This window comes from Protopterus annectens, chromosome 9.part0 (assembly GCF_019279795.1).
Source record: "Protopterus annectens isolate FY-2018-M chromosome 9.part0, PAN1.0, whole genome shotgun sequence".
In the NCBI taxonomy this organism is placed as follows: domain Eukaryota; kingdom Metazoa; phylum Chordata; order Ceratodontiformes; family Protopteridae; genus Protopterus; species Protopterus annectens.
The window spans coordinates 1,257,219,815-1,257,236,582 of NC_056743.1; the positions used below are offsets into that span (position 1 = coordinate 1,257,219,815).

Here is a 16,768-nt window from a genome sequence, read left to right on the forward strand (position 1 = left end):
TTTCATGCCCAGAAAGGTTATTGATTAATTGTAGTTTTGATATGTTCTAAAAGATTTTCAAAGTTAAGTGAGTAATAAAGCCAAAATATGAAGTATTTGAAGTGAGCTGTAGTTTCAAGTTTGTTTATTTAATTGCTTAAATCTTGACCAATGGATGGGAGATCGCAGATATACCCCAGGGATTACCTCAGTGTCACTGCTCGACAGAGGCACAGCAAAATAATGGGTGTTCCCCCCCCATACTAAAGGGGTGGCGTGCCACAAAACTATATGCTAGGCTTGCCCCTCGGCTCGAGGGCAGATAGCCTAGTATGAACCTATGAACCTATGAGCAGGAAACATGAAATAAATGTACAATAAAACATTAAATGATGTTTGCAGGGGAGATTCCATTTGGGTTACTGATGCCCCAATATGGGGATTTAATTTTTTCTTTAGTTCTAAAAATCATAACTTTGACTTTATCAGTGTTTAAAAATAATTTGTTTAGAAACTACAAGATTTTTAAGGTTGTTTTTGTCTGGCTTTTAATGGTGCAATGGGAAGGTGAGAAGTGGTAAATGATCATTACTTCAGCATAATTAATTGGAGTTTGTGGTAATCAATGTTAAGTGTATTGATAATTAAGAAGAAGAATATGGGTCAAGAGCAGATCCTTCTGGTGGTCTGCCTAACGCAAATGTTGAGAAGACAAATGGACCATAAGGGGGGAAGATGAGACAGAAGGACCAAGTCTGAACATTAAGGTGCTGATTATCTGGTATGCTAGGTAGAAAGGAGCAGTTTATGTTACCCATAATGTTGGGAAACGAGGAACAGTGTACTTGGAATGTTGGGCAGTGAGGACCTGTTTATCTGGGGTAAAAACAGTAATTAGAGGGCACTGACCAAAGGTGTAAAGTGATGAGGATGACATTTGCCTAAATGTTTGAGAAAATTCACTGCTTGACTTTTGTAACAAAGCTTTCTAAATACATCTGTTGACCCATACATATCACAGTCTTGAAACAGACACAAATGCACTTCCATACCATAAGGTATGTGCATCATTGTGACTATATATGTAACAGCTACAACTGCACTAAAATAATTTTCTGCAAAGCATTTTCTCAATTATACAGTCTTTCGTCCTTGAAGTGACTCTGTGTGTGTGTGTGTGTGTGTGTGTGTGTGTGTGTGTGTGTGTGAGTGTGTTTATGTTTGTGTGCAGCACTGGTTTAGAATGACAAAAATATTCAGCAGAGTGATGGCTGGTGTATTGTAGCAGACTGCTCTGGTGATTAGATACATTGCTTGTTAGTAAGCGTGCAAGTGATGTAACCTATTGTCATAGCTGAGTCAGACTAGAAGAGATAGTTGGAATTGTCAGTACAAAGATACAAGACTAGAACATTTAAAAAAATAATGGGATTTATGTAAATGAGGGATGGGACAATCCCTGTGTTAAACTTTTAAATAGGAGGTGAATTGGCAATTGTTTAGAAGAATGAGCAAATTGGAGGGACTTTGAATTAACTCTTCTGACTGACTTTGTTTCTAACTTCTTTTTATTTTCATGTTCTTTTGCATTCTAGCCTAGATGATATGCCCCCCTCTGTATCACCCCAAAATGTGCTGGATGGGCTTCTCAAGCAGGAACAAAGATCACAGTCTGACCATATAACTACTACAAAGTCAGAAGAGAGCACAACAGAAGGCAGCAGTGATGTTCGGCAAACAGAAAGTCTAGGTGCTCTGCAAGAGGAAAGTACTGCTGATGTCAAGGTCAGTCCTTTGCAGTCTGAGAGTCCAAGTACTGCTACTGGTGAGGACAGTAGCAACCAGTCAGATATCACAGAAGGTACTATAGCAAGTTGCACGGAGGATAAGATGGAGGATGTTGTCAATGAGCTGCAGCCTGAGAAGAGTGAAACTGTCAGTTCAAATGAGGTTGTGAGTGAAGGACAGATTGAAGGTGAAGAGAATGTTATTCAGTCCGAGAAGGGAGACATGGATGTATCTTGTGCTTCTGCTGACCAGGATAAAATGGAGAGTGAACAAGAGGCTGGCCTTCCAGAAGCTGACTTCAGTTTCTTAGAGGTAGGGTGTGCAGTTTTATAATCTTAACTACTCTTTTTCTGTATAGTCTGTAATTTGGCCAGTGTTTTCTATTTAAAGTAACACCACAGACAGAAAATATACAGTACCATACATTTCCATGTATATCCCTTGGCAAAAGGCATTGCTTGTCTTTAAATGCAGTTTTTCTTGTGGTCACTACTGGCAACTGGTTTAAAGCTTATAGAAGTTTAATTACTCTTACACATTGCCACTGAATAAAGGTGTGTGTGTGTGTGTGTGTGTGTGTGTGTGTGTGTGTGTGTGTGTGTGTGTGTGTGTGGTTACTGTTAAACTCATTTTTATCATTCTGTATATCTAATTTTAGAAACTACAAGACCAAAGCCAGAACATTTCATTCAGACAGTTCTCTCTATATGTATTAAGGAAACTGATTCTATATTTAAATGTTACATGGCTATTATTCTGTACTTATCTGTGGCTGAGCAAAGTGAAACAATTCCTATTTTGTTTTAGCTTTACGTTTTTTTCTTCTTTATGTCAGATTAAGTAAAAAATATAAGTATATTGGAAAACGTCTAAGTCATGCAGGAACAGTTTACTTCTTTTTTCTGACTATATCTTCCCCATTCCCCATAATCCTTTCTTTTTTCATACCTGAACACAAATAATATCGCAATGTCTCATTCTACAGTGGTGACTGCATTGTGACGATAAACCTTGAACAACTGATGTCCTTCAAGTAGGTCTTACTCTTGCCATGGAAAGTAGACCTAAAGGTGGAGTGTCCAGAGGCCCTGTAGGCTTGGATTTAAGAATAACGTGGGAGTTTTGAGGACTGAGGACTGGAAGCTGTAATCCTTTCTACTGGCAACATTTTCCTTCTTATTTTACAAAGGCTGATTATAAAGTGACATGTGCAGCAGGTGAAAATATACAGCTCCTTGTCTGCCTGCATGTAAACTGAAATGTCAGATAAGTGCTAACATCTGCTGACATGCATGTTAAGTGACAAGAACAACAGATGAAGGCTGACTTTTTCCTGCATGCATGTTAAGTGATGAGTGACACATGAATGCTGACTTTTGCCTGCATGCATGTTAAGTGACATGAGTGACAGATGAATTCTGACATTTGGCTGCCTGCATGTATGTGTCTGTAAAGTGAAGTGAATACCAAATGACTAGCAGCATTTGCCTGAGGCATACAAAGTAGCATGAGTAACAGATTTACTCGCTTGCATATGTATAAATTATTGACTTTGCTCACTTGATTCCTTGTGATGGGTGAGGTACTGATATTTGCCTGAATATAAGAGGACAGAACCCACGACTTGACTTCAGCCTTTATGAGTGGTCCATCCGTACCAGACATACAGTAATTCCCCATGAGAAGGACAGCAGTGCCAGCATTGATCATCTCCTATTTCTTCTGCTAGCACTGCGTTGTCTGTTGTTTGTCTCACAATAAGAAACATGACTACTGTGTCATGAGGCCACCTGTGAAATGTACAAAATTGTAATTCCTGTTTGTCCTCTTTGCCTACTTGTAAGAATAAAAATAACAAGTCTGCATGTTGGTAGGACACGTTCCTATGTCTTATGTTCAGATTTTGAGTAGTTGCCCTTTGCCTTTATCTTTCAAACTGATAAACTAATTTTCTAAGCCAGTCCATATTACAAATCCTTTACCAAAGGGACAGTAAAATAAAAGAAAGCTACTGAAAGTATGTGGTTTCCCCAACGCATGTGCCCCTGCATAGCCAATACTATGCTGTCTCTTCTAAATTCACTGTCACGCTGGTAGCAGAACTGTTTCTGAAATATTTTATTTTGTTAAACAGTTTCTATTGCATACCATTGTAGTCTCCTTTGTGCTATTTGAATAGTTTGAATGTGTACAGAACAGTTACCTCAGGGCTTCAAACCTTCTGTCATAAGGAATTAATATGTATTATGAGTGTATGTCATTATAAATATTGCTGTTTTCTCTGCTAGATCTTTAACCTAGTGTACGCATGAAAAACAGCCCACTTAGAGACTGTATGTCTTAATGTAGTCAGTTGTTTTATTTGTTCACTTTAGATTTTTTTACATTAGTGTAATCACTGGGATGTGATCTGTTAAAATTTGATGTATGCCAGCATTATAGTCATAAATCATCATTCTGGTTTGTACAACTCAGTGACTTCACGGTACATATGCTCATATGTCTGGAGATTTGCTTAATAATTCCAGCACTTTGGTGCTACAATAACTATTGTTTTAAAGTAACAGTTATGTCACCCTTATCAGCTTATTTTATAAAATTATTTCTCATTTCCTACAGTTAGTTCATATAATAAACAATCTAAGTTTCTCTTGCCTGGTGTTTGTTACAGTTTGTTACACTTACTTCCTAATCCCCAGTTCAATTACAATTTTTCAAAAAAGAAATTCAATAGTTTTATTTTGTACTCAGAAAAGAAGTACTGGAATCATTGTGTGCTGATCTCATGTTTGGATACAGTTCTAAGGGTGTCTGTACCATTGATTGTTAGTTGATGTCCATCAGATTGATCACTGCTGCAATAGCCTTAGCTATGTGGGTTATATTCTGTCAAAGACATAACAGCCAGGCAGCTTTCAAAGCTTCAGGGCACCTTTCGCGCACCCAAACTGTCAAGCAGCGTGAGCTGAGCTGACTAAAAGACAAGTTTAATTGATAAGCCCTTCAGAGCTTTACTGCCACCGGAGTATGTCCTCTGAGGCTTTTGAGCATTGACAGTTGGCTTGTGCTTTACTTTGCTCGACAGATAAGTTCCCTTTGGGAAGAAACCTTCCAGTTTCTTAATTTTGTTGTTTGGAATGAAAGCACTAAAAACAAAACACTATTAAGTTTCCTGTGATATCTGGGTGGCATTTTTTTGTTTTATACAGTTTATTAGTACATCGTTTCATGGATTTTGTTGATGGTTTCTTACTTTCTTCTTCTGGAATGTTATTTTAAAGTTAGGAGTATTGTGTTTTAATGGGCTGTCTCGAGACTTTAGGTACTTCTAAATGGAGCACATGTTTTTCTGTCCATTTAAAAGTGGTATAAGTTGACTGAAAATATATTTTCAGTGGAGAAATTGTGTTTATTTTACTTTTGTGGGGTTTGATAAATGGATACCCAGAATAGTAGAAAGTAAGGTGTGAAATGAGCAGTTCGGATTCAGATCAGGATGCAGTACAACTGGCCAGATGTTCACAGTGAGATGTACAGTTGAGAAGAAGCTAGAGATGAGGAAAGAGTCCAACTTGGGCATTCTTAGACTTGGAGAACGCATATGACAAGGTCCCAAGAAAGCTGATTTGGACAAAATTGCGGTGGTTTGAAGCCCAAGAAACACTGGTAGAATTAGTACAGGCTATATACAAGGACCCGCTGACCCAAGTACGAACAGTGTTCAGTCTCACAGAGGGGTTTCCAGTGAGAGTGGGTGTGTACCAGGGTTCAGCTCTGAGCCCACTGCTGTTCATATTAGTGATGGACTACATTAGCAAATAGGTCAGAGGGAACAGATCAACACAGCTGCTGTATGCAGACAACGTGGCATTACAGGCAGATTTTGAGCAAGAACTTCAGCAAAGGATAGGGAAATGGAATCCAAAACTGAAGGTACACGGGATGAAAGTAAGTACAGGTAATACAGTGGTAATGGCAGAAAATGGGTAATATCAAAAGAAACTGAAAACTGAGGTAGAAGGGAAGATAGTGGAACAGGTTAATAGCTTCATTTGTATGGGAGGGGTGGTTGCAGAGAAGGGAAGTTTGAATGAAGAGGTTAAAGCTAGAATCAGAGGGGCTGCAGCATGTCAGGTGTAGTGCATTTTATTAAAGAAGAATGCCAAAGAAGCTGAAAAGTAAGATGCACACAACAGTGGTGCAACCAGTACTACTGTTTGGTACAGAAACCTGGACAGTAAAGGCAGAACAGATGAAGAACCTAGGGGTCTATATTAGATCACTGAACGATTAGGTTAGCGAACAGTGATTAATTGACCGCATGTATGTGAAAGCTTATAAAACCGAACTGTCGAACGTTCCAACAAAAAAAAAAAAAAGAAAACACTTTAATACATGATATTAAGTGGGGGGCTTCACCCCCCCACTCCCCCCTACTTAAATATACCAACTCCGAGGCCGCACTACAGTGCCGAAAACAGCAAACTACCAAAGCGTCCAAGCAAATTTTTTCCCAGGGAAAGAATTTGCTTACATGCTGCTTCGATATTTTGCCATTTTGGTGTTTACAGCTCGACCAAGTCGCATTCGCTAACCTGCGTCTTCGGTCAGCTGATAGGAACCCAAAACCTAGAGGTGATGGAAATGATCTACCTGAGAATGGTTGTAGGATGCATACTGTGGAACAGATGAAGAAATGAGGACATAAGAGCAGAAGCTAAAGTAGCTCCAATTGCAGAAAAGATCAAAGAGGGCAAATTACAGTGGTTCAGACACATGTACAGAAAAATAGAAGACAATCTGGTGAAGAAGATTTGGGACAGACAGAAGGTAAAGGAAATGAAGGTGTCCAGCATAGAGGTGGATGGATTGTATGACAGAAGATCTGTGACAATCATGTATGAGTGTCAAAGAAGGCAGGAGTGTGGCATTGAAGATAGTAACAGATAACGCAATACCCCAACCCTATGTAGAAAAATGGAAAAAAGGAGGTTGATGATGATGATGATGATCTTATGGCCTGGTAGTGTTTATCAACAATTGCTGCTTGTCTTGTACAAGAAAGTGACACCATTTTTAGCTTGACTATGGAGCAGACTACTGGCCCCACTTTCGGTCCTTCTTCCAGCTTCTTCCCCAACTTGACCCAGCAGCTATAGCTTTCGTGGATCCCACTGCTGCTAAGCCCTTAGTTAATGCCAATCCTATTCTTTCTGATAAGGATGGGAAAATTATTGATAGGTATCGGGAAAAGTGTATACTTCTAAATTTGATTTTCAGAATTTTGAATTGTCAGGCTTGTATGTTAAAGTTTGTGCTGCAAAATTGTGAAAGTATGGGCAATTTATTGTGAGGAAAAATCTGCTTTAAATAATTTAGTTTCTTCTGCTATGCAAGTCACTACTCATTATTTACACAGTATATATGACTCTGTTGATACATCTTCCAGGGCTATGTCCACTGGTACTGTTTTGAGATGTTTGCATGGCTGCATTCTCAGAACCTCCTAGATGATGATAAGAATGAAATTTTAAATTCTCCCTTGGATAGACATTTAATAGTTGGTCCTTCTGCAGTAGCAGTGATCAAAAAGTGTGATGAAATGGGCAAGCTGATCCAAGGATTCTGTAAGATTTTTCAACCCTCCTTTTCCAAATTTTTTCAAGGGATCTTCTATCTCCTCATCAAGTTTTGGCAAAAAAACAGAATAAACAATCTCAATAAAATACAGGTAAGTAGATGTTTAAAAAGAAATGGCAAATGAGTTCCAAAAAAAGTTTAGAACTTCCCAAAACAATGAGCAGTCCAGTAAGTCTGAATGGCTATTCAGGGGACCTTGTGAACCCCTCCCACCCTCGCCCTTTTTTTCTTCCAGAAAGTCTAGAGCTCCATTTTTCTCTTTGGTAACAGATGCATTCAGTCAAATGGGTTCTGAAAATTATTCATCAAGTTTACATATGCAGTGGTAGGAAATTCCTCATTTCCGAGAGGTCATTCCTCATCTTCCAGATCAGAGTCTGTTGTTTCCATTGGTTCTTCATCCCATACTGTCACAAAGGGTGATAACATCAGTTCCTCCTTCCCAGGTGGGAATGGGTTTTATTCAAGAATATTCATAGTGCCAAACAAAGAAAATTCTTGTAAACCGATTCTGGATAGTTCTTTCCTAAATCTGTTTGTGATGTTGCCACAATTCAAAATGATGTCACTTCACAACCAGTTAGTACTTCTTCATCTTTCAAGTTTCCTGGCAACATTAAACTTAAAAGATGCTCATATCACATCCCTAGTCATCCAGACTTTAGACATCTCTTAAGGTTTTGCGGTGTCTGGATCACTTTATTAGTTATCTGCCTTACCCTAAACAAGAGTGTTCACAAATGGTCTATCTCCAGTTATAGCTCATTGCATGCTACAGGGTATCCACATTTTCCATATTTAAATGACTTGCTAATCATTGCAGAGTCATTTTAAAAGTGTCAGGAATCTCTTGGATGAGAGATCTCATCCACAACTGAGAACATTCAAATGTCATTCTTGACTTCTCACAGGATTGTGTTCCTGGAATGTCTGACACCTCAGTTCAAAGAACTTTTCTTCCACAGGAAAAAATAGATCTTTATCTAAATCTGATTCTAAGATTTTCCTCTCAGATTTCAGTCACTGCAAGAAAATACCTCAGGATTTTGGGTCCCATTGTATCTATGATTCTCATAATAACATTGGCAAGACTGCACATGAGAAAGATACAGAGGCATCCAAAATCTCTTTGGTCCCATCTTCAATACTCTTTATCTTTTCAAATCCCTGGGGTTTGTCAGAAGAGAAGTCTTTTGGTAGATACAACAGATATCCTTAAATCCGGGTCTCTTCTTCTCCCTCCCTGCTCTAAAGCAATCAGTCACCACAGAAGCTTCAGACTTTGATTTGGGGAGTAGTTTCGGGAGGGATAAAAGTACAGGGGGTGTGGGAAACCAAGGACAGTTGCAAGCACATTAATGTCAAAGAGATGTTTGCGCTGATCAAGGCACTCAACTCTCTGTACCATCTTTGTTCCCCAGAACCTCTTCAAATAGTTACAGACAATACCACAGTCATGTGGTACATCAACAAGCAAGGGGAAACCAGGTCATACCCCCTTTGCAGATTAGTTATGTTCATTTGGGATGTAGCTTCATAGCACAATGTCACCCTACAGGCATCTTACCAGTGCAAAACTTTGTAGCAGACAAGCTGAGCAAGACCAGGACAGACCCTCATGAATAGAAACGAGAGGGGGGGCCTCCAAAATTTGGTTCATCTGTGGGGAGTTACTCAAGCAGACCTCTTTGCCTCCTCTCTGAGCAGTCAATTGGCAAGATTCTGTTCCAGGACTCCATGCAAGAAGGCTTTGAAAACAGATGCCTTTTCTTTTCCTTGGACAGGAATGTTCTTGCATGCTTTTCCATACTTTCACTAATATCCAGGGTACTTCTGAAGATTCAGAAGATGTCCCCAAAATCATTGTTGTGAATCCCTTCTGGCCTAGGCAGTGGTTCTTCCTTCTTTTGGAAATGGCCATAGGCAGTTACCACTAACTTCCTCACAGACTGGATCTACTCACATAAGAAAAGGGGTGTTTGATGCACCTCAACATCAGTCAACTTCAGTTGACTGCATGGAAGATATCTTAATTCCTTTTAGGCACCTGTTTACTGAGGATGTGCAGCAGATACTAATGGAGGCAAGAAAGTCTGCTACTAGAAAATCATATATTAGCAAATGGAAAAGGCTTTCTAGTTGGTGCCTACAACATACTCAGCACCCATTCAGGGCTACTTGTTCTCTGGTCTATAAAGTTTGTGTGAGTCACTATCTTATGCCCTTTCTTTTTCCTATGTCATGGTTCATTTATTGGCCATTTGAGCATGTCTGCCAATGGATCCTCCTCTTTCAATGCAGTCTCATGTCAAAGTGCCCCTAAAAGGGATTTTGCATAACAGATCTCTAAGAAAACCAGTGGCCCCTTTCTGGGTATCTTGATTTTGTGCTAGAGAAGATAACACTTGGTCCATATGAACAGCTAGTCTGGTAACTTGATGTTCTTAGCATAAAAAACAGTTTTACTAATTGCTCTGACCTCTGCAAGAAGGGTATCTTGAGTTGCAAGTTCTTATGGTGAGTCAACCTTACCTCATTTTCCATAGGGACAGGGTTTCTTTGAGAACCAATCATACTTTTATTCCTAAAGTGAGTTTACTTTACTATCTCCTCATTTTTTTCCTGAACTTAAAAATGAAGGAGAAAGGATATTCCATACCTTGGCTGCCCAGAGACAAATCAAGTGCTATCTTGACAGAACTAAATCTTTCTGATGTTTGGATCAATTGTTTGATTTCTTTTGAAGGTAAGAAGAAGGGAAAACCTCTGTCAAAACAAACTATTTCCAAATGGTTGTCTAAGGCTATTTCCTTTTGTTATACTCACCATAGCAAAACTATTCCATGCATAGCCAAGTCCCAGTCTACCATGGCCTTAGCTTCATCTATGGTCTTTTGGAAAGGGTTGGAGTCTAGAAGTGTTCTAGCAGCTGCTACTTGGCCCTCTGTAGGTACTGTCACAAAACACTATTACGTTTAATTGCTTCTGTAGATCCAGATCCAGCTTTGCTAGATCCATTCTCCAGGGACTCCTGGTCTCTTATCCTTTCACCTCCCAAATGTAGGTCGCTAAGGTAATCTACCCATATAGCTAAGGTTACTGCAGCAATGATCGATATGATGAACATAGTACAGTTGTGTAAGTTAAACTTGCTATACCAGTAGATGTTTCAATGATCACTGATGCAGTATTTTTTTTTTTTTTTTTTTTGTATTTTTTTTTGTTGTTCCTGTTATTATTCTTTTTATTCTCTTGTTTCTTTCTTTGTGTGAAGAGGTTCTTTTTTAGAGCTTTAACACTTCTTTTTTGTCTTCATCTTTTAATCAGCTCAGCTTCTGATAATGGTGACAATTTGAAGGAAGGAAGCAGAATGCCCTGAGCAGACTTAAGCAGATATGCTTGGCAAGATATAATGCTACTGCAGCAGTAATCATTCAAACATGTACTGTTACCATAAGTTTAACTTACACAACTGTACTTTCTTTGTTTCAAAATAATTCTTTTGGGATTCCTGTTAGCTTCCATTGTAATTCCTCTATTCTTCTCATCTGTCTTATGTCTTCATGATCTATTCTCTTGTCTTTGTTTGCATGCTCTCTGTTCTTTCTCATCTTGCCAGTTATGGTAAGTGTCATTGTCTTGACTGAGGACTGGAACTGCACAGCTTTGATAGCTTCCCCCTGAGTTTTATGTAGAAGCATCACTATTATTGTCCACATCAAGACTGTCTTTAGTCTCCCTGTAACAAGAAATATAAACAGTGCTGCTTAATAAATTGCACCAATATTGTTTTACTTCATTGGGCTCCACTTCCAGTTTAACATCTCATTAGTTTTAAAATTACTGTTACCTCTGGTAAATTTTTGTTTGCTAATGGCACACTATCTAGTTTCGAGTTATTCGTTGGTTGTCACATAATATGGTTGAGTGAATTGTTATGCTTTTTTTATATTTATTAATGCTATATTTTTGTGACTGAGTGCTGCTGGCATGTACTAGTGTTAGACAGGAGACACTAAACGATATCAAAGAAAACAAGAAAAGCATCAACATGAGAAAATACTCAGCTAACGAAATATGAATTCATAGATGCAAAGCAGCGGGAGCACCAGCAATATGTCATGGTTGCTAGAGTGTTGATCCCAGGAAAGAAAACAATACCACTGACACTTTCAGCTGTATAAAAACAATGAATTAAGTCACATTCCAGGTGTGACCACTTTATTCATACTGGTTACAGATTCATGTATTAAGGCATGTTTGTCCCATGTGCAACAATATCAGCCAATAAAACACTGTATCGATACTTTTATGCATCTAGCAACAAACTTTAATCATACAAACATGCACACATGCATGTACGCCTACACACATATGCACCCACACACACAGACACACACTCGCACACGTGTGCATACATACACAAGTGCACACAGTCTGTCCACAGATTACAGCTCTGACAGTGAACTATAGATCTGAAGACTTATAACAATACAGTGTAGTTTAAGACAGTAACAAGTGCAGTAAAAATAATAGCATTTGTACATGATGAGGAGTATCATAGGTCTGAGCTTCTGTACATATCAGATGGAGAGTTAACTAACTGATTCAGAAACATTTAATTCAAGTAAACATCTTTTGCAACACAATCAAAATTAACTTCTAAAGAAGCAGAACAGTTGTGTGATCTTCACTGTCTCTAGTTTGCCTGTTATTGTGTTTCACCTGTATGTCCAGCACAAGTGATGACTGACTGTCCTAACATTTTATTTTCTCCTTGTGCTGTTGTGCACTAATGTCTAATAGTATGGACTGATGATACACTACAACACATAGCTTGCACTAATTTCAGCACAGTAACTGCTGTTTTCGGTGTGTCATTATGTTCTGTGTGCCTCTGACAGTAGATGTCATCATGATACATAGGCCTGTACCAGACATTGCAGGTTTTAGAATGCTGACTTGTACTTGGCTAGATGTCAATGGGGGGGGGGGGGGTAGCTGATTTTAATTCCCGTCCTCATGATCAGTGATATCCCTCTTATCTCCCAGCAAAACTGGCTGATGTGGTGATGGCTAGGTGGAATCAGTTGTCTGTGCATGGCTCTAGTAGCCTGCTTATTTCCACTTTTAGTGTGCAGTATGGCGCACGTAAAAAAAGTCTTCCTGACGTCTCAAGACTACGAAGGATGTTCTGAGAAGCCCAGATGCATGTTCCACAGCAGCATGGGTCTAGCTTTGTGCAGAATTTTTACCATGCTCTGTTAGAGTGCATTGATGCTGCAATAGTGTCTTCAGCCATGGCTCAAGAGGGATTCTGTCATTGTCTCCCTGTACTCTTCCCTCATTAGGCCAGTCATCGAGTACAGTGCCCCATTTGGCATGTACCTCACTAAACACCTGCAACAACTGGAGAGGCTGCAAAAGTACCTCACAAAGAGGATCCTAGGCCTTAAACACTTGTCCTATATGGACAGACTCAAAAAACTCCAACTATTCTCTGTCTCATATCGCCTACTTAGAGGTGATCTCTGCTTGGCTTACAAAGCCATGTCTGACCCAGCTCTGTTAGAAATGCTACATTTAAAGAAATCCCAATCCCTCCCCACCACATGTTCCAGAGACCTCAACCTCATTACCACAATCAACAGAATGTACTGGAGGAACAGGTTCATAACCCAGAGACCGCCCATTCTGTGGAACAGACTTCCCATACATGTTAAGCAGAGCACCTCACTGACCCTCTTCAAGAGAAATCTTGATGAATGGATAGGAAGTAGAAAATTCACCTCGGAGATAACTCCAGTGGCTCTACTCGACAGAGACACTGGGAACTAAGGTCGGGTGGCACAATGCCAGGGTAATCCTATGGCTAAGCTTGTTAAGGCCCCAGGGCTATTAGCCTAGTACACACCTATGAACCTATGAACATGCCATACCTGACATTTTGGATCTTGCTACACATAAAGTGAGTTATACCGTAATGGTGGTATGATCCCTATACTTGCCAACAAGATGCCTTTCTGGAAAAATCATCCTGTTGAAAGCAGCTGTGGAGCTCAGATATGATACATGTTGGCATCATTCACATTGCCAGCATACTGAACAGAAATGCTCGTTACAAGGCCACCTGTAACAGACCACCTGGCAATACTGAGAATAGTTGACGTACATAATGATGTAGATCTCCCTGTGTGGATCAGCTGATAGTTTAATTGCAAAATATATGCAGTCATTGTCACCTAGGAGTGAAAGGTGGACAGAGATGTCATAAAAGCCACAATGGTGATGTCTGTCTCTTGTAGGTTTCTAGAGAACCAAGTATGGTCTTCCATGTGTTGAATCAGCACATCAAGAAACTTGCCCATTATCCTTAATGCAGATGACCATGAAACCAAAACTGTATCCTGTTTGGATATTGGATAGTCCTTGTAGCCAGAGTAGGTAAAGAATCACAAATGTTCATAGGTGTATACTAGGCTAATGATGACTAGGGCCCTTAAAAGCCTAGCTATGCAACCCAAATGTGACCCCCCCAAATTTGATTTATAGGGGTACTGACTGCCTGTGTCCATCAGAGACATATGTGCCAGAACAGGGCTGAATTTCTGATTACCTATTCATTGATCCAAGTTGTGCTTAAACAGGGATAAGGAGGAACTCTGCTTCACATGGATGGGAAGCCTGTTCCAGAGAAGGGGAATTCAATGAGAAACACATCTGTCTCTCCAACATGTCCTGTTTATGTTGCAAGCAAAATTTAGGTCTTTTAATCTAGTAGTTCTAATGCTATTTGTATTGCGTAGCTGCAAAAAATTCATCAAAACAGAGTCCAGGGATACCTTGAATGCCAGGGAAAGATCACCCCTTAGATGTCTTTATGATACCGAGTAAAGTGCCAGGGCTTTGAAACGATCAGAGTAGGTCATTGTATTTACTCCCTGTATTCTTTTTGTAAGGAACCTTTGTGGATGTTGCAGTTGCAGCATGTGTCTGGTCAGGTACATACTGCAGGGGACATTATACTCTATATTGGCCTAATGAGGGTGGAGTACAGTGGTATGGTGACTTCTGTGAACCTAGGTACTGTGCCCTTGATTATAAGTCGATCAGCATAGAAGGATTTTCTTACTACCTTGAACACATGTTGGTCGAAGGCTACCACAGTACAAGGACAAAATGATTGACTTCAACAATTGGTTAAGCTTCTGGTGTCATTCTAAGGGGATCCAGTATCTGTCTGCTTGGGATGACATGGTCGACAGACCACGATGCTTTGCCACAGATGGTCTGCACCTGTTGCCCCTGGGATTCTGGATACTGGCTAAGGCTCTTGCTGCCCCTATAGTGCCTTTTTAAGGCAGGGTTCAAATAACAAATTCACCACCATAACAGGAACAGGCAAACAAAAACTGAAAGTAATGCTACTCAATGCTAGAAGTCTAAATCTTAAAATTCACTCAGTCAAGGCACTCCTTAAAATGGAGAACATCGATATTTGTGCAGTGACTGAGACCTGGTTCAAGGCTCCAGAGAGCACCCCTGCACTACCAGGCTATAACTCATACCACACTTTTCGGCCACGTAACCTGAACCGAAACACCAAAGGTGGAGGTGTGTCCATATTCATTAAGGATATCCACACCTCCAGGCTAGCTGCTCAGCATAATGCATCCGAGGTTATCCAAGTGCAACTAACTCTGGGTAAAACTGCAATCCAAATTGTAGCTTGCTACAGATCCCCCACCATGCCCCAGGATTCCCACTCTTTTTTTCTTGATGTACTGGAAAATATTAGGGTTCAACCAAACACCCTAATAATGGGCGACTTCAACTACCCCACCATTAACTGGGAAAATTACTCGTGTACCAACACCTTAGTTCAATGCTTTCTGGAATTCATAAACTCCAATGCCCTAGATCAACTTATCCACACCCCCACCAGGGGCAACACTATCCTAGACCTAGTCATTACCAACATGAGTGACCGGCGTTCCACATCTGAAGTCAACTCCTCGTTCATCTGATCCGACCATAAGCTTATCACCCTTGATATCCACATTCCACCCCCACCCCCCATTAAGGAAACCACAGTAAAAAATTTCTCCAAAGCCAACTTCATGCTTCTTAAGACAGAAGTAGTGAACTTCATGACATCCATGCAGATGGACAGTACAGTTACAACTGCTGAATCCTACACAAATGCACTCTGTAAGCACTTAACACGAGTGCATGGATTGTGCTATCCCAAGACGCTATCCTCCAAAAAAGGAAGCCAATCTGGTGGTCCCCTGCCATAAACAAACTGTACAACAGAAGGAAGAAACTGTTGCAAAAGAGAGTAAAATCCCATGAGTGGAGGAGCTCCCTGGTCAGCCTCAGTAAGAAGCTGAGATCCCTTATAAGATCCTCCAAAAGCTAGCTATGAAAACAAAATTGCCACTAAATCCAAGGACAACCACAAAGCATTCCATAGCTATGTCAAGAATCTAGATGGCAACACCCAGATCTGCTCTGAGTTACAGCACAAAGGCATGAAAATGACAGAACCAACTGATATTGCCAACATCCTGGCAGATAGGTTAAGTGCCAACTCTACCCCCCTCTCACCTCCTAAAGGGCCTATATCTATACAGGAAGAATGCAGAGTCCCTGTAATCACAACTACGCAGGTAAAAGCTGCACTCTGTAAAGCCAAAAACATAGCATCCATGGGACAGGACAACATCCCAGACTGCGTTTTGCACAAACTTCAGAACAAACTGGCTCCCCACTTAAGCACCATGTTCAATAATAGCCTCGCATCAGGCTTTGTGCCCACTGAATGGCACACAGCAACAGTTATCCCACTCCACAAAGGGGGAGCCACCACTGATCCTGGGAAGTATCGACCTATTAGCCTGACGAGCCTGGTCTGCAAGACCATGGAACGTATCATCATGGAACTCATAAACAAAGACATTGGTAATCTCCAAACTCTGGATCCCACCCAGTTCGGGTTTGTGAAAGGCAGATCATGCCTCCTGAACCTGATCGACTTCTTTGAGGCAGTCACTAAAGCCATGGATGAGGGTAAGGTGGTTCACACAGCCTATCTTGACCTCACCAAGGCTTTTGACACCATCCCCCATTTTGGAATTATAGCTAAACTCACTAAACTAGGTATAAATCCCTATGTCACAAGATGGGTTGCCAGTTGGCTCACTGACAGAACCCACACTGTAAAAGTTGCAGACTCCAAATCTGACCTCAAGGCAGTGACAAGTGGAGTGCTACAGGGTTCCGTCCTGGGACCTCTCCTATTTGGTATCTACTTCTCTGAAGTACAGGCTAACACAGAATGCCTCCATTTGATGAAGTT

The 16,768-nt window shown here is 40.4% G+C and overlaps 1 protein-coding gene across 1 annotated transcript in view; it reads left to right on the plus strand.

Moving 5' to 3' along the window:
- Window positions 1–16,768, plus strand: part of LOC122811979 — a 1,339,201-nt gene that overhangs the window by 1,110,029 nt on the left and 212,404 nt on the right. Inside the window, exon 7 of the mRNA XM_044084179.1 lies at window positions 1,575–2,079. Coding sequence (XP_043940114.1) covers window positions 1,575–2,079 — 505 coding nt within the window. The remainder of the gene's footprint in view (window positions 1–1,574; window positions 2,080–16,768) is intronic.